The sequence below is a fragment of the Pan paniscus genome, chromosome 20 (genome assembly GCF_029289425.2).
Source record: "Pan paniscus chromosome 20, NHGRI_mPanPan1-v2.0_pri, whole genome shotgun sequence".
Classification (NCBI taxonomy): domain Eukaryota; kingdom Metazoa; phylum Chordata; class Mammalia; order Primates; family Hominidae; genus Pan; species Pan paniscus.
The window spans coordinates 57,532,784-57,556,331 of NC_073269.2; the positions used below are offsets into that span (position 1 = coordinate 57,532,784).

The following is a 23,548-nucleotide window of genomic DNA, read 5'->3' on the forward strand; positions in this document are numbered from 1 at the left end:
TATGATGGTATTAATAATAATCTCTGAGATTTTATGATGTGCTTACTGTGTACCAACCCTTGTTCCAAGGTATTTACTAGTAAGAGCTTACTTTATCCCCATAGGAGATATCCCTGTGAGGTTGGGACCAGTATTAGTTCCATTTTACACATGGCAAGTAAAGCACAGACAGGCTGACTCCCTGCTTTCTCACTGTATGGTCAATGTTGTAGGCTCCTTTGCTAAGGGACCATGTAATAATCATAAATAGGCTCAATATCTAAATACAAGACCTCGCCTGGGAGGTCAGCGAGGTCTTGGAAATGCCCGGTTGTTGGCTAGTCTTCAAGACAGGTCTCAAGACAAAAGGTCTCAGAGAATTCAGCTGAGAAGGGGTGGGCCCCTGCCTTAGGGTGGGCTCCGCCCTGGGGGCAGGCCCCTCCTGGACCTGGAACCACTTTCTTCAGAAGGGCTGCAGAAGGTGCCAGAGTTTGGAGTGGGGCAGGGAACTCATGTGGACAGGGCTCCAGAATCCCTCCTCATTCCCCTAAGAGCAGGGCCATTTTTGTTTTACGGAATGGATTCCATCCAGGGGTGCATTTTTGCTTTTGTGGGCCCTCCTCTAGAAAAATATTAAAAATTATATTTTACGACTCTCTTGATATAAATATGTATAAAATATAGGGTGGGTTGTATTCAGTTTTTTTCTTCTGATTTTAGAAGAAATTGAAACATTTTTGTGATCCCTAAAAGTATAATGGGCCTTAGTGCCTCTGTCCATAATGATCCTGCTTCCACTCGAATTTCTTCAGACGAAAAGTTTCCAGGGGTTTCTATCCTTGTGTTCAAAGCCATTGATGGAGACTGAACGAGGGACAAATGAATGAGTCACTGAGGTTGACTTAATGTCAACCTCATCATCCAAAGTGAAATTTTGGATGATGAGGTTGACATTAAGTCAACCTCAGTGACTCATTCATTTGTCTCTCATTCAGTTTCTCGGTCCCCCCACATTTCACCAAGCTCCTGGCTTTATTCTTGGGCCTCTGATGAACAAAAGATGAACAAACTGCTTTCCCTGCCCCCAGTAATATCACAGCTACCACGATCCAGCCCCCTCCTTTCAGCTCCCCTTCTCCCTCCCCCAAAGATCACCCTGGAGTTACTCATATTTTAATCATGATTGGATCTGGATACCACCCAAAAGGCACAGGAGTGGTATTTCCTAGAATAAATGGTGGGGCAAGAGGGAGCTGAGGAGACACACAGCATACGTGTATGCGTTTTCACTATGTTAGCTAAAGATTTTAGAAGATACATCTTAAATTATCTTAATATTTAGATACTGAGCCTATTTATGATTATTATATGGTCCCTTCACCAAGGAGCCTACAACGTCGGCCATACAGTGAGATAGCAGGCAATCGGCCTGACTGTGCTTTACTTGCCATGTGTAAAATGGGACTAACACTGGTCCAAACCTCACAGGGATATCTCCTATGGGGATAAAGTAAGCTCTTAGTAGTAAACACCTTGGAAGAAGGGTTGGTACACAGTAAGCACTTCATAAAATCTCAGATATTATTATTAATGCCATCATATTATTCAATGTGCAATTCTAAACTGATTGTGATAAACTCAAGAAAGTTCAAGGGTATTTCAAAGAGTGTATCTGAATCACCTCATCTTCCACCACCTGGAAGAACCCCCCTGGCCTGGCAGAACCACCTCCACGCCACTGTCCCATTCCTTTCAAAGGCGCCATGGTGTCCATGGTCTGGGGCCTCCCCTCCGATATGAGAGCAGGGGTCTGGAATCAGAGAAGCCAGTTTGGGAATATTGGCCTCTGTTATGTTCTGGCTGTGTGACCCGGGGCAAGTAACATCACCTCTCTGGACCCTCATTTCTTCATCTGCAAATGGGTTAAAGTATCTGTCTTGCTTGGCTGTTGGGAGGGTTAAAGATAACCCTGTCATAAGCTATAGTGCCTGGCATATAATTGGTATGAAGTAAATTACTGTTATTACCTCCATCGTTGTGATCCCTCATAATTAGGCCAGCAGTGCCAACTCCTTCCTCAGCTTCACCCGGCCTCTTTCCCCCCACACAACGGCATCTTCCTCCAGTGCCCTCGGAAATCTTTAAAAGCATGGCGATGTTGAGGACTGTCGGTGCAGAGGTGAAGCCCTCAGACCATCTCCTCCATAGGGTCCCATGTGAGGAGGACTTAGGCTCGGACTTGGTGGGAAGTCGGGCCCCTTCACCTCTCTCTACCCAGGACTCTCCCATGTTTCTTAGGGACCTGAGATGTGGCTTCTTCCCTGATTTCTCCCCATAGGACAAATCGGGCTCCATGAGTGTCCACCCCAGACCTGAGGACAAGACCAGAAGGGCAAGCAGGTGAGGAGAGGGTGATGGAGAAGGGCTGGGGGTCCCCATAGGGCCAGCGAGGCTGAAAAGGGTCCAGGGTCTCTTTGGAGGGTACTGGCAAGAGAGGGACCCAGCCCAGTCACACGGAAGCCTGGAGATGGAGGCTCCAGTAGGAGGTCTGCAGACCCCACTCGGGACCTGAAGATGATGTCGTGGGTAGCGTGGCCATTGGGCGCTTCATCTGCCAATCAGAGCTGGTCAATGGGTTGCAGGTCGGGGCGGGCCATGCGCAAAGCTGGGCTCTAATTCCAAGCGCCTCCTCCCTCAGCTCCGGCGCTTCCAGCTTCTCAGATTTCTTCACCCGTGGAATCAACAGCGATGCTGTAAACTTATGGCCAAGGGGTGCCAATCAGTGGTGGTTCCACTCAGTGCCGGATGAGAGAAGAGACCTTAGAATCAGGCAGGGATTAAATTTCAGCCCTGCCCTGAGTATCTGAGCGACCTGAACTCAGCCCCAGTGAGGCTCCCTCACCTGGATGCACCGTGGAACCATCGTCAGCATGATTAGTACATCCGTCAGCTCAAATATTTAATTTTTTTTTTTTTTTTTTTTGGTGACAACATTTAAACTCCTCTCTTTTAGCCATTTTGAAATATTCAACACATTATTCTGTTATTTGGAACAACACGGATGAACCTAGAGAACACTGAGTTGAAATAAGCCAGGTACAGAGACAAACACTCTACGATCTCACTATATTTGGAACCTAAAATAGTCGACCTCAGAGAAGTAGAGAAGAGAATGGTGGGTACCAGAGGCCGGGGCGGGGAGTGTGGACTGATTGGATGGAGAAAGGGAGAGTTTGGTCATCAGGCATGCATTTTCAGTTAGACAGGAGCAATAAAGTTCTGATGTCCTGTTGCACAGCATGGAGGGCTGTTAATTCTAAAGGAATCAGCCTCGGGCTTCTTTGCTGGAGGGGTCGTGAGCCCTCAAACAGGCCTGAGTCTCTGCAGTTTCTCACTTGAGGATGTTGATCTCGGAGTACTCATAGCCGATGGCCTCCTGTTCCTGTGGGTACTGAGGCCTCGCTTTGTGGAAGCTGAGGGATGCATACTGGATCTCTCCTTCCTCTGGGAAGGGGGTGGCCAGGGCTGGCGGAGCATGGTGTGGGGGGCTGTCATCTGCCGGGGATTCAATCAGAGGTCCCTGAATGGAGGAAGAGAAGGGAGTCAGTGCAGAGCAGTGGGGCCAGCATGCACCAGAGAGCGTCCAGGAAGGAAGCCCAGGAGTTCCTTCCTCCATTCATCCCATGTGCACTTTGCTGAAATCTCTTTAATACGTTCCTCTAATGTTTAATACTCAATTATCACCTTATTTGGTGTTTACTAATCTCATTAACTTCCAACAACAATTCCATAGTAAGATATTATTATTGTCTCCATTTTATAAATTTGAAAACTGAGGTAGAAGTGGTTAAGTACCCTGCGCAAACTCCCTCTTATACTGGGACCCAATCCAGTCAGTTCCTTCTGACCCCAAAGCCTGGAGTCCTGCTGAGGCCTCCTGTGTGTGAGTTCCTGGGCTGAGTGCTGGATGGACTGTGGTGGACATGGTAGGCATAGGCTCTGACCCCCTGCATCTCACTCTTTAACTGAAGGAGATGGCAATAAATGACTGCCAAACAAATGAATATCTATGTGTGAATTATGATAAGATGGGCAGGAAGAGGGCAAGTGAGAGAGAATTACAGGGCCTTGATTCAGACATGGCACCTGCCCTTGAGAAGCTCACAGTTTGGTGGTGTGGGGAAGACAAGTCAATAAAATAAATTATATCCCTCTTGTAGGAAGAATAATGACCCCTCCAAAATGTCCATGCCCTAATCCCCTGGAACCTGTTGATCTGTTACCTTACATGGCTAAAGGGGCTTTACAGATGGGATTAGGTTAAGGATACTGAGATGGGGAAATTATCCTGGATTACTTGGGTGGGCCCAGTGGAATCACAGGGGTCCTTACAAGTAGTGAAAGGAGGAGGGCATAGATAGATTGGAAGATGCCAGGCTGCTTGACTTGCAGGCAGAGGGAGGGTCCTGAGCCAAGGAATGCAGGTGCCTCTAGAAGCTGGAAAAGGTGAGAAAGCGCATCCTCCCCTGGATCTTCCAGAAGGAACTGGCCCTGCCTGCCAATGCCTTGATTTTAGCCCAGAGACACCCATTTTGGGCTTGTGACCTTCAGAACTTTAAGTTAATCCATGTATGTTGTTTGAAGCCAGGAAATGTGTGTCACAGCAGCCACAGGAAACTAATACAGACTCACACGGTGGAGAGTGACAGAGGCTGCCTGGGAGGCTCCTCCTTCATCTCTGAACTTCCCTGCTACTCCCCTGCACAGCAGATGCTCCATGGAACTGTTTGTGATCTCACTCCCCCATTCTGTCTTGATTACTCAAATTAACATTCACACACACACACACCACATCTCAGCACTGCTGTTATCAAGGTCACCATGACCACTGCTTGGCTGAGTCCAAATGTCCGTCTTGCAGTCTTCTCCTTCTTGGACTTCGCAGCAGCCGAGGACCCAGCTGCTCACCTTCCCTACACAGAAGCCCTTCTTGACTTAACTACAGGACATCGTGCTTTCTGGCTCCATCTCACCTTCTTGGCAGCCCTTTTGCTAGATGCTCCACATCTCCCTGACCCTAAATATCAGAGCAGCCCTGAGCTCTTCTTTACTTTTGCTTTGCAATCTCATCCACTGTGTTGTCTTCATGCCTTCAATAGGCTGACGACTTCCAAATTTACACCCAGCCCTCTCCCCTCTGCTGACTATAGTCCTTGATCCAATAGTATACTTCAAACCCACATATTCTTGTCGAAAGGCACACAAAATGCAACCTATTCTATCTGAACCCCTCCTTTTTTCCCCCAGATCTCTTTTTTTGCACAATCTTTTCTGCCTCAATGACTGACCCCTCCATTCTACCCATGGCTTGGGGCAAAAATCTGGAAGTCTTCTTGCTCCCTCTCTGTCATTCACATTGTACACCCAATCTATTGGCAATTCTCATAAGTCTAACTTCAGAATTTACCCATAAGACAGCCATGTCCACCACCACTGCCATCTTGGTTCCAGCCAGCACCACTTCCTGCCTGAGATGTTCACCAGCCTCCTCTCTATCTTCTCTGCTCTGTCTTTCCTCTACCACACAGTCTCTTCTGCACACAACGGCCAGAGGGATCCCATGAAAATGAAAGTTAATCATGGTCTCTTGCACAAAACTCTCCAAATGCTCACAGTGCCCTGTGCAGCCAGACACGATTCACACACAGGCTCAACTTCTCCAAAGTCATTTCCTGTTCTTGGCCTTGCTTCCCTCTGTCTAATCACACAGACGTCCTTGTGGATCCTCTCACTGGTCCCTCCTGTGCCTGAGCCTCACCCTGTTCTTCCCTCTGTCTGGAATGCTCTTTCTCACAGTCAGTGTCAGATCTGAGCCTCCTTCATTCCTGTGCTCAAACATCACTGACAGAAACACAAGTCATCCTACAGAATGGTAGAAAATATTTTCAAGCCATACATCTGAAAAAAGTTTTAATATCCAGAATATATAAAAAAAACTCTTAGAACTCAACAGCAGAGAAACAAAACAGTTTCAAAAATAGGCTTAAACTCTGATAGACTTTCTCTAAAGGTGATATACAAATCAAAAGAAGCATATGAAAACATCACTAATGATTAGAAAATGCAAATCAAAGCCTTAATGAGATATCACCTCACACGCATTAGGATGGCCACTGTCAAAAACAAACGAAAACCAAAAAGTAACAAGCGTTGGTGAGGACGTGGAGAAATGGGAACCCTTGTGTGACATTTGTGGGAATGTAAAATAGTGTAGCCACTGTGGAAAACAGTATGGCAGTTCCTTAAGATATTAAAAAACAGAATAATCTTAGAGTCCAGAAACCCTACTTGTGGATATACACCCAAAAGAATTAAAAGCAGGATATTGAAAAGATATCTGCCTGCCCATGCTCACGGCAGCATTATTCACAATAACCAAGAGGTGGAAGCAACCCAAGTGTACATCAACAGATAAATGGATAAAGAAAATGCGGTAAACATACACACAATGCAATATTAATTACCCTTTAAAAAGAAGGAAATCTTGTCACACCTTACAATGTGGGTGAACCTTGAGGATATTTGTTAAGTAAATCGTCCAGTCACAAGATGAGCAATACTGTATGATTTCACTTATATGAGGTATCTAGAATAGTCAAATTCATAGGAAAATAAAGTAAAATTGGTGGTTTCCAGTGGCTGCAGGAGGATGAAGAGGATGGGAGGGAAAGGGCGGAGTTATTGTTCAACGAATGTGGAGTTTCAGTTTTGCAAGATAAAAGGGTTCTAGAGATCTAGCACAACCATAAACTTAATAAAGTTTAGGTGGTAAATTTTATGTTATGTGTTGTTTTCCACCGTAGATGGTTGGATGGATGGATGGGTGGATGGATGGATGGACGGGTGGGTGGGTGGATGGATGGATGGATGGATGGACGGACGGACGGGTGGGTGGGTGGATGGATGGATGGATGGATGGATGGATGGATGGATGGACGGGTGGGTGGGTGGGTGGGTGGATGGATGGATGGATGGATGGATGGATGAATGGATGGACGGACGGGTGGGTGGGTGGATGGATGGACTGACGGGTGGGTGGGTGGTTGGATGGATGGACGGATGGACAGACGGAAGGATGGATGATGGATAAATGGTTGGATGAATAAACAAAAATAAACCCACAAGCCTTCTCCTTGGAACTTCCTATTTCTTCTACATTGCATTTTCCCTAAAGTATATATCTATCTTTATATTTTATTCATTTGTTGTTTTATTAGTTTTGATTAGTTGATTGGTTTGGCCATATCACTCTGTATAGAATTAAACTTCGATGAGCCCAAGACTTTTAAATGTTTTCCACAGATGGGTCGCTGGCATCTTCTCTTAGGAGATGCTCTATAACTTTTCCTGAATGAATTAATGAATGAAGGGATGGATGTTACTCTGCTACTCGAAACCTTCCACAGGCTTCCAGTCACATTCAATACAATCAATAAATGATGAGTGTAATATTTATATCAGGGCATGAAGGATGAATAGGAATCAGGGAGTGGGGAGAAAAAAAGCATCTGAGGAGGAGGAACAGCCAATGTGAAGACGTAGAGACACAAATAACCTTGTTGGTGATGACACTGGAGTCCAGCGTTGATAGAGCATGGAGCAGAGGCAGGAGTGGCTGGAGCGGGGCTGGGATTGGAGCAAAGCCAGGGAGGCCCTTACCCAGAGCACAAAATTAAAAGGGTGCCCCAAATCTCAGCAATGAAGATGAATACAATTTTAACACAATATTTTAAAAATCAAAATTAATATAAAAAGTCCATGGAAAGCCTGGGCGCGGTGGCTCACGCCTATAATCCCAGCACTTTGGGAAGCTGAGGCAGGCGATCACCTGAGGTTGGGAGTTTGAGACCAGCCTGACCAACATGGAGAAACTCCGTCTCTACTAAAAATACAAAATTAGCCGGGCATGGTGGCTCGTGTATGTAATCCCAGCTACTCGAGAGGCTGAGGCAGAATTACTTGAACCCGGGAGGTGGAGGTGGTGGTGAGCTGAGATCGCACCACCGCACTTCAGCCTGGGCAACAAGATCAAAACTCTGTCTCAAAATAAATAAATAAATAAAAATAAAAACAAAAAATTCCTGGAGAACAAAGATTTAAATAAACCCAGATTAGTGACAGTGCTCTGCTGAGCCAAATGGAACTTGAAGCAAAAGCTATTCAACATGCAGAGGAAGCAGACAGTGATGGCTGTGGAACTGTCCCTCCAGGCCGGGAAGGGGAGGCAAGAGGCAGGGAGGTGAGGAGGTCCCAGACAGAGATCCAGAGGCTTCTGCAGTGAGAGGGGTCAGGATGGGATGGGGAGGGCAATGAAAGCTGTTCTTTTGAGGAAAAAGTGGACAGGACGTGATTTTTCGGCTGTAGGGGAAGAAAGGAAGGACAGTGAGGAAATAATGCCCTACCATGCCTGGCCTGGGAGAAAGCAGGGGAGAAGGGCTGTGATTCAATGCTCACTCACCTGAGAGGCTGAGCCCCTGACAGTGTTTGCATCCTCCATGCCTGTATCCCCCACGCCCACTGCTGGCCTTGCCGATTTCTTCCTGCAGGACCTCACTCTGAGTGAAGAGACCAGAGAGCCTTTCAGTGTGGTCAGATCGGGGTGCAGTGGGCAGACCAACCCCTGCCCTGTATTTCCTACTGGGGAGCTGGAGGGGTAACTGAGGCGGGTGGGGAGTGGTCCCATTCCAGAGACCCCAATGTCGAAAACAGAAGCTCTTTTTTCCTGGGCAGTAGGGTCTGAGGTTTGCCACAGACATGGAGCTCCACAAACAGGGGCGCTCATGAAATTCTTACCATGCACCCATGACCTCATTCTGGCCCTTGCTTCAAGCTCTTGACCCATCCAGGTCCTTCCAGGTCTGGCTTCAGGGATTTTGTTCCCAGCCTGCCCTCCCCCAAGGCTCTTCCTCCCCAGGGTCAATGCTCACACAACGAAGATGATGCAGAAGGACAGGAAGACCAGGGCTGTGGCTCCAGCTCCCCCGACCGCCCCTAGCGTCACTCCTGATATAGGCCTCATTTTGCCTGAGGATGGATTGGAGTTGTTTTGGGGTTTACCCTCCAAGAACTGGGCCTCTTCTCCTCCCACTGCCTGTAGGGCCCCAGACTTGGGTACCCCAGTTCCGCTTCCCGGACAGAAAGAACAAGGACGGAAGGGAACTTCTCCTGAGGTCACTGAGGCATGAGAGTGCTGGGTGCAGTCTGCCTTTATTTAAAATTTTGATTAGTGTTCACCATGGAATTATTTTACAATAATTTTTAATTTTCGAAAAGATAATCACATGGCAAGATTATTTCTCTTGCTTGCTGAGTTGTTTTATTTTTGGTTCTTAAATTGTGTGCCCAAAGTGAGTGCCTCACTTGCCTCACACTAGTCCAGGCACTGGAAAGCAAGGCCCTTGTATCTCCAAACACACTTGTCCAGGCCCCAGCTCCTCCCCTCCAAGATCAACTCCTCCCCTCTCCCCACCCCGCACTCACTGCTTGGCAGGAAGAGGACTGTGATGCTGTGGGTTGCAGGGAAATTCCAGGTCTCCCAGCTGGACCCTGAGGGTGGGACATGTGTGTTCTCCTCCTCCAGACCCTCCCCTACCCACCTGTGTACTCGTTTTGCAGGGAGAGGCTCAGGGAAATGTGCTGGGAGCCTAGAGGGTTCTGAGCTCGGCAGGTGAATTCCCCTTCATCCTTCACATGCACTCGAGGCAGCTCCAGCACCCCAAGGTTCGAGGACTGTGAGGGGCTCAGGGTCAGGCTCCCCCAGGTCCAGCTCAGCCTGGCAGGGGGATTGCTGTCGACAGCACAGACAAGGTGCAGGGACTGGCCCTCCAGGACTGAAAGGGCTGAGCCATTCCTCAAGGTTGTGGATGCTGTAGAGAAAGAGACAGAGGGGCAGAGAGAGACAAAGTGATCGAGGCAGGGAGGAAGGATACAGAAAGAGAGTGGTGAATGGAACAGACACTGATACATGCTGAATTGTAGGGACATATGCACGTTCACTGCTCACTGTTGGGGATGTAAACTTGTCCATCTTTAATTAGAACAATTTCACTGTACCTTTCATAATCAGAAAGGCATATGACACTGCTATATTTTGCTTTTAGGACTTTATTCCATACACTTAGATATTCCTTGTGGGAGTAGATACAACATTATTCATTGCAGTGTTTGTGCTGTAGGATAAAATTAGTGCCGTGATCTTCCATTAGAAGATGCCACAAAATTAGAGACTATTCAGACAGTGGAATGACACACAGCCCTAGAGGAAGGTGCAAACAGTCTCACTGCTGACATCAAACGACCTCTGAGATCCTCCAGGTGCACAAACCAAGGCTCAGGACAGCCTGGACAGACCCTGGTCGATTCTGGGGACAGACTCTGCTGTGCATTATAAATTTTTGCCCATGTGACTATAGCATGTATCCAAAAGAATATAGCTCAGAACTATTGGTGAAAATAAAAAGATGAGGTAGGAGGCAATATTCAGGAGCTGGAAGATAAGAGGCCTCAAATCCTTGAGCTGCTGTGTGAATGTCCCTCTGCCCTTGCTGTGGGGCCAAAATAGGTGTGTGTGTGGAGGAGTTCAAGGGGAGTGAGGGGGTGATGAGAAGGTGCTCAGGTGGCCACAAGGCTGAGGATGAGGGAGGGGGGCCCGGGTCTCACCCACAAAGGGGTCTCAGGTCACCAGGGTGAGTCCAGGATGAGGAGGGACCTGGCTCTCCCCTGAGTTGAAGGCTCTGCTCCTCCAGCCCCAGGGAGAGGACTCCATCTTACCTGTGCTATCTCCTTGGAAGACAGTCATGGTCAAGTTCTGAGGAGGATCTGGAACAGAAAGACAAGGAGATCCCATCACTTTGAGGACTGGGGACACTGACCCTGTCTCCCCAGGAGCCCCATAAATGGGGAAGGTGGAGCCAGCATCCTCCTGACCCCCAACTCCCAGCCAAGATTCCAGGACCCAGATCCTTGAGTCTGGGTCCCACATCCAACTGGCCTCAGGGAATCCCGATCAAAGACCCAGACGTCCTGGCCCAGAACTCACAGGATATGTTGAGTCGGACAGCCCTGTTCGTGGTCACGCCGGCCCCAGGCAAGGTCACCTGACAGGTGAGGCTGGTGCCATGGTCCTGGGGCTTTGGGATGAGGCTGAGCATCGAGGAGCGGGAGATAGTGGGGTCCAGGGAGGACACGGAGGCCCCCATCCAGGTGATTGTGGGGGGCGTCCCCTGTTCACAGGCCCAGGGCACAGAGCAGGTCAGGTTCCTGGGGTGGCCAGACTCCAGGGTCCCCGGGATGGAGAAGGTGGGCATGTGAGTCAGGGCTGGTGATGAAAGGGAGACAGGCAAAATGAGGGTGTTGGGGTCTGAACTGTGGTGCTGAGGAGGCTCAGGCTCTGGTCTTACTCCTCCCCTGAGCCAGACATGCTTCACCTCCAACTCCCTCCCAGGATGGGGGTCCCATCTCAGCCCTACTCTGTGGCCCTCAGGCCTTCCCCTCTGGCTGGTCCTAGAGCCAGAGATTTACCTGTCACATGCACAGAGAGCTTGTCATATATGTAGTTCCATTTCCTGCTTCCTCTCTCCACCAGGAAGTAGTACTTCCCTGAATCCCCCTTCCTGGCATCTCTGATGCTCAGGGAGCAGTTGTTGGTCTGTGGGTCCCCAAGGAGGAGGAATCGACCCTGGGTATCCTCTTGCACTTTTCCACTTGGGGTGTTTGTGGCCACTGGAATATCGCATGGTATATCGGCCCCTTCCTTGAACCAGGATCCATAAACAGGGCTAGAGGCAGTCCAGTTGTAATGGGGGTAAAGGACACTGCAGGGCACAGAGACACACAGACCCTCCTGCACAGTCACCGACTCTGGCACCTCCAGCCTGTATCTTGACAGTAGGTCCTGGGACGCTGTGGAGAAACGAGGGTCAGCCCAGCCCCCACTGTCCCTCTCTTCATTTGCCCATAGCAGGGGCAGCAGCATCTCTGAGGCAGAGGCTCCCTGGGCTCCCTGTGTGAGCAGAGAAGGGGGAGGGAGAGGAGGGGCAGGGCTGTGGGACCCACAGGGGGCTGGAGAGGAGCTGGAGACCTCAGCCCTGCATGGAAGAGAAACTGCAAACCCACACGCTATAGGAACTCGTTCCCTCTGCACAGAGTGAAGGAAACCCTGAAGCTCAGAGACCCTAGAGACCCACCCAGGGAGAAGCAGAGACCGTGTCCCACCTCCTACCTCCGGGCTTCCCTGAAGCACCAGGGCCTGCACCAGACACGTGGGTCCTGCCCTCCCGGCCTCTGGACCATCGTGGAGGTCCCTCCTGTCTTTTGAGCATCTAAATGTGGATCTCTGAGGACCTCAGGGCATGAGAGATGGAGGGGCCGTGTGCTGAGTCTCCCTGTCCAGGCTCAGGTGCCTCTGCTGCCCTTGGTTTGCGCCAGGAAGTGCTTCCTCCCTGGCCTGGCCTGAGAGAGTCACGGGGTTGTGTAGACCTAAGGCTCTCAACTGGGGAGGACTTAACCCCCCAGGACGTTTGACAATGTGTGGAGATAATTGTTATTGTCTCACTGCATGGGTGGGGTGGGCGCTTCTGGCATCTGGTGGGGAGAGGCCTGGGATGCTGCTAAACCCCGGCCATGCCTAGGACAGGCCCCAAAACAAGGAGTCATAAGGCCCCACATGCCACAATGCCAGCATCGAGCAGGATGAGGATGTCAGGCCTGTGGGTCAGGGCTGGTGAGGGGAGGGGCTTGCAAGATCAGGAGGGGCATCCAAGGTGCGGTCCTGGGGAAGCTCAGGCTCTGGTCCAGCTCCTCTCCTGAGTCCATCACCCCCGGCCCCCTCCCAGGACATGTGTCCCATCCCAGCCATGCCCTAAGGCTCCCATCACATTTGCCTTTGGCCTCTCTTGGAGCCCGTGCCTTACCTGTCACGTTCACAGAGAGCTGGTCGTATTTATAATTCCATTTCATATTTCCTCTCTCTACACGAAAGACGTATGTCCCTGCATCACTCTCTCTGGTGTCTCTGATGCTCAGGGTACAATCCTTGTTCTGTGGGTCCCCAAGGAGGTGGAATCGGTCCCGAGTCTCCTCCTGCACTGCTCGAGCTGGGTTGTTTGTGGCCACTGGAACGTTCCGGCTTACATGGTCCCCTGCCCGGAACCAGTAGCCATGAACTGGATCGGAGTCAGTCCAGCCATTTTGGGGGTAGGAGAAGGAGCAAAGCACAGAGACACACAGGCCCTCCTGCACCGTCACGGACTTCTGCATTGTCAGCAGGTAATCCTTCTGTTCCTTAGCCCCCACTCTCCCACAGAGCAGGGGTGGCAGCAGTAGCAGTAGCAGCAGCAGTAGCATGTGTCGGGTTGGAGGTGCCAGGGTTGCTGAGGTAAGTCTGTTCCTCAGGGTTCTTCTCTCAGGAACTGAGAACTCAAGATTTCGAGGAAGCCGCACAGGAAGTTGGGGGTGAGGTCTGAACGGTGACCTCACAGGAGGAACTTCACACACAGACACTGTCAGGGCCGGGTCACCCCTGGAAGATCCACCGTCCACTACCCCGTCCACTCCTGGGGACCCTGAGGCCAGAGAGGATGAAAGACTCACCCAGATTCCCACCCCATGCAGGGCCCACCCCGCCCACTGCCTCCCTCTCAGTGCCCTTCCCCTTGGGTGATATTTTCCATAAGGTGAAAATGAGTCCCATATGGCCAGACCTGTGAAGTACAGGCTGTGGATGTCTCTCTATAGGTCAGAGGTGACACTAGGATATAAGAGATGGGGGTGCAGGTGGGATGAGCAGGCAACCTCTCCTTCCTCCCTCAGCGGCCATGAGGTGGAGTTCAACACAGCAGAGCTAGACACTGTCCCCAAAGAGTCACTGTGTAGTGGGGAGACACTGAGGCTCCTGATATCTGAGCTCTCCATGGCAGGAGCTTCAGTGGGGGTACCAGGCAGGGTGTGGTCGCTCTCCCCTATGTTGGGGAATCAGTCTCGGGAGGACTGAGCAGAGAGACACAGGGTCGTGGAGGTGAGGATTCCGTGTGTTGATACACACCAAAGACACAGAGAAGAGCCCAGTTCACAGGAGGCCTGAGAAACTAAGGCTGTGACTGTTGTACAGTGAGTTCTGGAAGGGAGGAATGCTGGATGGGAAGGGACAGATTTCTAAAGCGGCAGGTGTTTCTTTCTCGGCCATGGCTCCCTGGGATCAGGATGGGATCCTTCACCACTGCTCTCTCACAAGTCCTCCTTACTCCAGAGCATGAGGGGTCTGCTGGCCCTTTGTTTCTGCAGGCTCTGCTCCCAGGGTTTCAGGTGAACAGGAGACGTGGAGCGAGGACACCAGCCCTGGCGTGTCCACGCTCAATGATGGACAGGATTTCATGGGAGAAGAAATGCACCTGAATTCAGCAGAAGATTTTTTGAAACTGTATGCTATGTGCTGGGAGGAAGGTGGGGAAAATCCTACAAGATTCGCCCTCCTTACACCCATGTCAGCTTTTCTTGAAACAGTGATTTTTGGGGAAATGTAATACAAGTAAATAAAAGTGCCACCTAAAAAAATGACTCAGTGATTTTCACCAAATTATCACTGTTCAAGAAATAGAACATCACAAGATAATTGCCAAATTTCTCCCATGAGATGAAGAAAGAAATTGCATTCATTTATTCAGCCCTGTGTTTCCCCTTCCTATAGGCCACATGCACTTCCTCCTGAAGAGGCCCCAGCCTCACTTTAATGATATTGGTCTCCTTGCTTTTCTATGTAGTTTTATCATCTGAGCGCACTGCCTTCAATACTATGGCTTTGCATAGGTTTTTCTAAAGACTATTTTTACATAAAAACCACAATCTGTTTTATTTTACTCAGCTCCATGGATCTTCCCATCCCCATGTTGTCCCCAATTGCCCATAACCCGGAGTAGAGTCAGTCGGCTGTGATAATTGAAAAGGAAATGTGCAGGATTGGGGCATGCATAGCTGCTCCTCTCCCTGACACCACTAATTCCTGCATTTGCAGCTTGTATCTCATCCTGCAGACCAATCTGCTCCTGGGCCCCCATCCTTGCCATGTCACTTTCTTCCCGTAAGGACAGTTGCAGCATCTCAGTGAGAAGAAGGGCTCGACCATGGCCCATCTCTTTCCCACAGTCCCCAGTTGGCAAAGAAAAGCAGAGAAATGGGAAGGAGAGACATGAGGAAGCCACACAGAATCTGCAAAGGAAGAACGTTTGAACCACATATGACTCAGAGGAGCTGATGGGCCCTCTAGACCCACTTCCACAATTTGGAGAGGAAGATATTAAGGACCAGAGTGACAAGTGCTACAGCTACATGTCTCTCCTCAAAATTCATTTGTTGACCTTTGAACCCCCATGTGATAGTATTAGAAGCCATGGTGTTTAGATAGGTGGTTTGGATTAGCCTAATAGGATTAGAGCCTGATATGGTTTGGATCTGTGTCCCCACCAAATCTCATGCAGAATTGTAGGCCTCAATATTGAAGGTGGGGTGTAGTGGGAGGTGGTTGGATCATGGAGGTGGATTTCTCATGAATGGCTTAGCACCATCTTCTTGGTGCTGTTCTTGTGAGAGTGGGTGAGTTCTAACAAGATCTGCTTGTTGTCTGTGTGCAGCATCTCCCCATTTGCTCTATCCTGCTACTCTGGCCATGTGACATGCTGGCTTCCCCTTTGTTTTTTGCCATGATTGTAAGTTTCCTGAGGAACTCCCCAGAAGCCAAGCAGATGCCAACATCCTGCTTCCTGTACAGCCTGCAGAACAATGAGCCAATTATTCCTCTTGTCTTTATAAGTTACCCAGTCACAGGTATTTCTTTATATCAATGGAAGAATGAACTAATACAGAAAATTGGTACAGAGGAGTGGGGCATTGCTACAAAGACACCTGAAAAGTTGAAAACAACTTTGGAACTGGTTAACAGGCAAAAGTTGGAAGAGTGTGGAGAGCTCACAAAAAGACAGAAAGATGAAGGAAAGTTTGAAACTTCCTAGAGACTGGTTGAATAGTTATGACTGAAATATTGGTAGTGATATGGACAGTGAAGGCCAAGCTGAAGAGGTCTCAGACGGAAATGAGGAACTTATTGGAAACCAGAGCGATGGTCCATTTTGTTATGCCTTAGCAAAGAACTTGGCTGCATTGTGCCCCTGCCCTAGGAATCTGTGGAGCTTTGAGCACGAGAGTGAAGATTTTCAGTATCTCGTGGAAGAAATGTCTAAGAAGCAAAGCATTGAAGACATGGCCTGGCTGCTTCTAACAGCATATGCTCATGTGTGAGCAAAGAAAGAAATCACTGAAAGCTGGAAATTGTATTTAAAAGGGAAGCAGAGTGTAAAAGTTTGGATAATTTGCAGCCTGGCCAAGTGGTAGAAAAGAAAAGCCCATTTTCAGGGCAGGAATTCAAGCAGGCTGTAGTCCCAGAAACCCCAACATTGAAAACAGAGGCTCTTTTTTCCTGGACAGTGGGGCCCAAGGTTTGTCACAGACATGTGGCCCCACAAACAAGGGCACTCATGAAATTCTCACCATGCACCCATGCTCATTCTCTCCCTTGCTTCACACTCCTGACTCAGCCAGGTCCTTCCAGCTCCGGCTTCAGGGATTCTGCTCCCAGGCCACCCTCCCCCAGGGCTCTCCCTTCCTCTCCAGGGTCAATGCTCACAAGATGAAGATGACACAAAAGCACAGGAAGACCAGGGCTGGGGCTTCAGCTCCCCCGACCGCCTGCAGCATCACTCCCGGAGGGTTCTGAGCTCTACAGGTGAATTCCCCTTCATCCCTCAGATACACTTGAGGCAGTTCCAGCAGCCCAGGATTCAAGGGCTGTGAGAGGCTCAGGGTTGGGCTCCCCCAGGTCCAGCTCAGCCTGGCAGGGGGATTGCTGTCAACAGCACAGACCAGGTGCAGGGACTGGCTTTCCAGGACTGGAAGGGCTGAGCCATTCCCCAAGGTGGTGGATACTGTAGAGAAAGAGACAGAGGGTCAGAGAGACAGTGATCAAGACAAGGAGGAACGATACAGAAAGAGACTGGTGGATGGAACAGACACTGATACAGGCTGAAGTGCAGGGACATACACACCTTCTCTGCTCACTGTTGGGAATGTAAACTTGCCCACTTTTAGTTGAGAACAACTTCACTTTATTAAAATTAGAAAGAACATATAACACTGCTATATTTTGCTTTTAGGAACTGTCCTATACACTCAGATATTGCTTGTGGAAGTAGATTTATGATTATTCATTACAGTGTTTCTGCAGTATGATAAAATTAGTGCCATGATCTTCCATTGGGAGATGCTACACAATCAGAGTCCATCCATGCAGTGGAATCACACACAGCCCTAGAGGAGGGTGTGGGCAGTCTCACTACTGATATTGGTGCACCTCTGAGATCCTCCAGGTGAGCAAACCAAGGCCCAGGGCAGCCTAGATGGACGCTGGGCGATTCTGGGGACAGACTCTGCTATGCATTTTGAATTTTCACCCATGTGACCATAACATGTATCCAAAAGAACGTAGCTCAAAACTATTGGGGAAAAGGAAAGATGAGGTAGGTTGTGTTTTCAGGAGATGGAAGAAAACAGGCCTCAAAGCCTGCGTTGTGAATCTCCCCCTGCCTTTGCTGTGGGGCTGAGGGGTGTGTGTGCGGAAGAGTCTTAGGGGAGTGATAGGGAAGTGTAGAGTCATCAGCAGCTTGCAACCTCAACATGGAAAAGCTACAGGCACTCATCTCCAACCTATGAGAGCAGCCACGTGGCCTACACCTGTCAAAGCCACAGGCAGAACTGCCCACGGCCTTGGGAGCTCACCCCTTGCACCAATGTGCCCAGGATGTGGGACACAAAGTCAAAGATTATTATTAAGCTCTAAGGTTTAATGTCTGCCTGCAGGAATTTGGATTTACATGGAGCCTGTTGCCACTTTCTTTGGGGCAAGTTCTCCTTTTTGGAATGGGAATATTTCCCCAATGCCTGAACCACCAATGTATCTTGGAATTAAATAACTTGTTTCCTATTTCACAGGGTCATAGGTGGGAAGAACTTGCCTTGAGTCTCAGATGAGACTTTGCACTTTCAGTTGATGCTGGAAAGAGTTCAGATGTTGGGGGACTGCTGGGAAGAGATTATTGTATTTTGCAATGTGAGAAAGAGATGAGATTTGAGGAGCCAAGGCAGACTGATGCAGTCTTGATATTTGTCCCCTCCAAATCTCATGTTGATATGTAATCTCTTATGTTGGAGGTGGAGCCTGGTAGGAGGTGTTTGGGTCATGGTGCCCTCCCATGACAATGAATTCTCACTCCATTAGTTCACAGAAGAGCTGGTTGTTGAAAAGAGCCTGGTGTCTCTTCTTGCTCCTTCTCTCACCATGTGGCATGCCTGCTCCCCTTTCACCTTCTGCTATGATTAGAAGTTTTCAGAGGCTTCACTAAAAGCTGAGCAGATGCTGATTCCTTACTTGTACATCCTGCAGAAATGTGAACCAAATAAACCTCTATTCATTCTAAATTACTCAGTCTCAGGTATTCCTTTACGGCAATGCAAAACGGACTAACACAATACTTTAAGTCCTCTCCAGATTATTGATAATACCTAATACAATGTCAATGCTATGCAGCTAGTTGTTATAATGTATTTTAATTGTATTATTTTTCATGATTGTGTTGTTGTTCTTATTGGTTTTTGTTTTTTTGAATATCTTTGATCCCCAGATGGCTGAATCCAAGGATATGGAATGGGTGGATATGGAGGGTGCACTGTATCCATTTGAAATGAGGCCACTTGTATGGGTCCTAATTCAATATAACTTCTGTCCATCTAGGAGAGAAGATTAGGACACAGAGACACACAAACCATGTGAGGACACAGAGAGAAGTCAGCAGCTACAAGCCAAGCAGAGAGTTCCAGAAGGAACCAACTCTGCTGACATGTTCAGCACAAGAACCGTGAGAAAAAAAAAACTGTTGTTTCAGCCTCTCTGCCTGTGGCACGTTGCTATGAGAGCTTGAGTGACTAACAAAGTGGATAAGAGAACAAGGACAAGGCGGAGACAGGAACAGCTAGGGGTCACCTCCTCCAGAAGGCCTCTCCTGACTTTCCTCCATTACAAAGAGCTGACCACTCCCTTCCCAGGACCTGTCCTGAATATCTCTCCAGCATCTGGGTCACTTAGGAGACCCCCAGTGCTTTTCTATTTTTAAGAGTCTTCATTTACCAACTTGGGGTCCCTGGAGCTCATATGCCATGTAAGATTCACCTCCATCTATCCTCTTTAACTCAGCATCTGTTTGGTACTCCCGGTGCATGGAGGTTGAGGGATGAGCTCCTTGTCTCTCCGTGACCAAAACAGAGTCATTTCAGGAAGTGCCAAGTGAGGGGACAATATCTTGCCGAGTTTACTCCACTCACCCCACATACCCCAAGCCCTTCATGTTGCCTGAAACTCTCGCCTTCAGTGTTACCTTTGAGTACAAGTGTTCAGATCTCAAAAGCTGTTGCAAGCATTGCCCAATTGAATGACAGAGGAGGAAGGGAGACTGGGAAGTGGACTAAGGCCTAGTGGGGGTGGGAGGGTACTTCTGGGAGACCAAAGGTCAGTGAGTTCACCAGGAAGCATGAAGGCGTGGGGCTGACACCAGCCTAAGGTGGACAGATTTATCAAAACAAAAAACAAAAACCATGCAACATATGTGGTTGAATTTGAATTTCAGATAAAACCTTTTTTTTTTTTTTAGCGTAAGCATGCCTCATGCAATATTTGGAACATACTTATGCTAAAAAATATATTATTTATTCTCTATCTGAAAGTCCATTTCAAGCAGGCATCCTGTATTTTATCTGAGATGACCAGCCCCCTCCAGCAACTGTTCCTCCCCTGCATCCATCACCACCACTGCTGGTAGCCCAGATAAGGGGAGTTCCCTGTGGACTTTCATTGCTGTTTCCTCAATGACCTCTAAATTGGGGGCCAGAAGGAGAGCCCCCAAACCTCTCTGCACCCATAGCCATGCCCCCAGAACAGACACAGCTCTCCCTCTTCTCTTCCCTGGAGGGGGCTCTGGAAGGACCAGCTCAGCAAACCCGAGGCCAGGCAGCCCCCAGGAGACCCAGAGGACAAGTGGCAAGGTGGGCTGGGGACTGGGGAGGAAGGGAAAGGAGTCCTTCCACCCTTGGTGTTGTCCATGTGCCCTGCTCCTTCTGCTACCCCCAAGACAGCTGGACTGACTCTGACCCACTTCACAGCTATTGGTTAGGGGAAGTGGCCCTTCCAGCCTCAGATGCTCCAGTGGCCACAAACAACCCAGATAGAAAAGTGCAGGAGGAGACCCAGGGACAGTTGCAACTCTCCAGGGACCGACAGATCAATGACTGCTCCCTGAGGGGTCATACTTCTTTCACATGGAGGGAGGGAATATGAAATGGAGATACAAAATTAACCAGTTGTCCATGCATGTGATGCGTAAGGCATGGGCTCCAGGAGAGGCCATAAGCAAAGGTGCTGTGGCGGCAGGGCAGGGCCGGGACTGGATCTCCATCCTGGGATGGCATGGTGTTGATGGGCTCAGGAGAAGAACTGGACCAGAGCCTGAGCTTCCCCCTGGGTGGCACCTTGGATCCCCGTCCTAATCCTGCTTGTCCCCTTCTCCTCACCAGCCCTGACCCACAGGTCCAACCCACAGGCCCGACATCTTCATCCCAATAACCCTGGAGTCAGCTGCCCCAGCAATCTACCTGCTCTGTGCCTTGGGCCTGTGAGCAGGGGATGCCTCTGACAATTACCTGGATGGGGCCTCCATGTTCCCACTGGGCTCCACCTCGGTGCCCTCCACAGTCCAGGACCACAACGCCAGCCTCACCTGTCAGGTGACTTTACCGAGGGCTGGTGTGACCACGAACAGGAACATCCAACTCAATGTGTTCTGTGAGTGTTGGGCCAGGACGCCCAGGCCCCTGACTGGGATTCCCTGAGGGCAGTGGGATGCGGGTCAGGGTTGGACACAGGGATCTGGGTCCCCGTGTCTGGGCTGGGGGTCAGGGGTCTGGAGGATGCTGGCTCCACCTTTTCCATTTATATGGCTCCTGGGGAGAGAGGGCCAGTGTCCCCAGCCCTCAGAGTCACCCACCACCACGTCCAGCTGATTTTTGTATTTTTAGTAGAGATGGGGTTTCGCCATTTGGCCAGGCTGGTCTCAAACTCCTGAGCTCAAGGGATCCTCCCACCTCGGCCTCCCAAATTGCTGGGATTACAGGCATGAGCCACTGCACCCAGCCTCAGCATGAGATTTGAAGGGGACAAACATTCAAACTATATCAAGTATAGAAGAGGATGTGCTTATGTTATATGCAAATACTCTTTCATTTTCTATCAGAGACTTGAGCATCATGGGTTTTGGTATCCAAGGGGGGTTCACTCCCCCACTAATACCAAGGGACAGACGTATCTCTTTAAAGATGTGTTTCCAAATACAGTCACATCCTTAGGTACTGGACGTTGGATTTCAACAGATAAATTTGGTTGGGGAGAGGAACACAATTCAGACCCTAATATTGACCCTCCCCTTTTCTCTGATCTCTGGTTCCCCATGAGCCACCAACATGTGTATTCTCCAAAAAAAAAAAAGTTATCTTTTTCCTGGGAACGCTCATGTTGGGAAATATCACACCCTCCCCTCCATCCACAGAGCTCAGAAAAAAGGCCTCTCACAGGAAGGTGTAAACGGAGGAGGGTGTGGGTGTGATGACCCCTGAAGTCCTGCAATCCTAGGCCCAGCCCCACTTCTGCCTTTGGGCATTTCATACCCATATGGAACCAGCTGACAGGAACCAGGAAAGTGGTAACGTCTCCGTCCTCCTGTGGATTTTTCTATGCCATTGTTCTCAGTTGCCCATGGGCCAGAGAAGGGAGAGAGGACCCCCTGCCACCTTGAGGCTGAAAGGTGACAATCTGGGACTCCCCAGTGGATTCAGAGGCCTCACCATCTCCACTGAGAGTGTGGCCCCCCTTGGGTTAGATCTCCCTTTTAACCTTAGAGCTGATCCCCGTGGTGAGAATGAGGATCTATGGACTTCAGCACGAGGGGAGGACAGTGTGGGGTCAGGCAGCATCTGTGTGCACAGCTGAATTGAAGCAGAGCTGGGTTTGATAGGAAGAGAAAGGGAGAGAGGGGGTCAGGGGCCTTCAGTGGCTCTGCTGTGGGTTGATCCTTCTCGCTCCTGGGAGGTGCTGCCAAGAGGGTCCTGGAAAAGTTTCTGAGCCCATCAGCCCCTGTGCCTGTCTCCCTGCAAACTTGTGGGTTCCCTCTTCTCTTCACAGGAGGATTTCTCTGAGGAAATGTCTTCCTTCATTTCCTCTCCACCCTATTTCATCTTGCTCTGTCCCTACCACATCATTCAAACGGTTCTGGTCAGGATTACTAACGACCTCCAAAGTGCTGAACCACCTGCACAATTTCTATTCTCATCTCACTTGGATGCCTCTCTCTCAGTAGCATTAGGCTCAGTCACTCATTCCTGTTTAAAACACTTCATAGATTGGCTTCTGGGCCACCTAGAGCTGCCACCTTGCACCAGTTGTGGGCAACACACACATACTCCTAAGTCACCTGCCTGGATCAAACTATATGTAACATACTAGAAACTTCATGCCTCCTTCTACCTTCCTAACCATCTTCCTTATCTTTCTAAGGGTTCCTTCTCTGTTCCTGACACCTAACTGTTGGAATCCATCCTATTCCAACATGTCCTATTTGAAATGCGAAATATGAAAAGGGTCCTATTTCATATACTGTTTTAAAAACACAAGCTACCAATGTCAATTCTTTGATTTTCAGATCATCATATTCTCATATCCTATGATGATAGTGAGGGAGGCTGAGGGGAGGGTGTGTGGGTCCTCCCTGTACATTTCTTTGCAACTTCCTATGAATCTGTAGTTGTTTCCAAATCAAAAATAAAACAAAAAAACAAAAAACGACCATGAAGGCACATGATAATGACAACCAAGAGACTCGCTGATGACTGGTAAAGTTGGATGCCAAACAAACCCTGATCATTTCCTGTCTCTGTGGCATCTACTCCAGGAAATGAAGTGGGCATCTCCAGCCTCACATGTTCCAGGCAGCACTCAGTGTTTCTCTCCTCAAACTTCCTGCAGGGGGCGTTCCCTCTGGCCCTTTGGGATGTCTGAGCATCAGTATCAAGTGGTATCTGTTTGCATCTGCCTGCATCCCAGTGTCATCCTGATTTCCAATTCCCATATGCAATCTATCCACACGGCCTGTCAGTTAAACTTTTTTTTTTTAGATGGAGTTTTGCTCTTGTTGCCCAGGCTGGAGTGTAGTGGTGTGATTTCAGCTCATTGCAACCTCTGCCTCCCGGGTTCAAGCGATTCTCATGCCTCAGTCTACCTAGTAGCTGGGATTACAGGCATGTGCTGGCACGCCTGGCTAATTTTGTATTTTTAGTAGAGACAGGGTTTCACCGTGTTGGTCAGGCTGGT

General features: G+C 49.2%; 2 protein-coding genes across 2 annotated transcripts in view; one reads left to right on the top strand and one right to left on the bottom strand.

Moving 5' to 3' along the window:
* Positions 1-2,383, top strand: part of CEACAM18 (CEA cell adhesion molecule 18) — a 31,829-nt gene extending 29,446 nt beyond the window's left edge. The window contains 1 exon segment of the mRNA XM_063599705.1: positions 2,318-2,383. Coding sequence (XP_063455775.1) covers positions 2,318-2,383 — 66 coding nt within the window.
* A 60-nt stretch (positions 2,384-2,443) lies between these two features.
* Positions 2,444-13,450, bottom strand: SIGLEC12 (sialic acid binding Ig like lectin 12). The gene is made up of 8 exons (XM_003813662.6): positions 12,951-13,450; positions 11,560-11,940; positions 11,078-11,356; positions 10,810-10,857; positions 9,636-9,905; positions 8,967-9,063; positions 8,498-8,594; positions 2,444-3,559 (listed from the first exon to the last, which is right to left on the bottom strand). The coding sequence occupies exons 1-8, from the start codon at positions 13,381-13,383 to the stop codon at positions 3,371-3,373; spliced, it is 1,794 nt and encodes a 597-aa protein (XP_003813710.3). The 5' UTR covers positions 13,384-13,450; the 3' UTR covers positions 2,444-3,370.
* Positions 13,451-23,548: the final 10,098 nt, after the last annotated feature.

Excerpts from the sequence above, each read along its gene's own strand:
- SIGLEC12 (XM_003813662.6), bottom strand. The coding sequence starts at position 13,383 with ATGCTACTGCTGCTGCTACTGCTACTGCTGCCACCCCTGCTCTGTGGG. Across the intron at positions 11,941-12,950 it reads GCTCTCTGTGAACGTGACAG|CGTCCCAGGACCTACTGTCA; the intron begins GTAAGGCACGGG and ends GTTTCTCCACAG. Across the intron at positions 9,064-9,635 it reads CCTGCAAAACGAGTACACAG|GCAAAATGAGGCCTATATCA; the intron begins GTGGGTAGGGGA and ends ATCCATCCTCAG.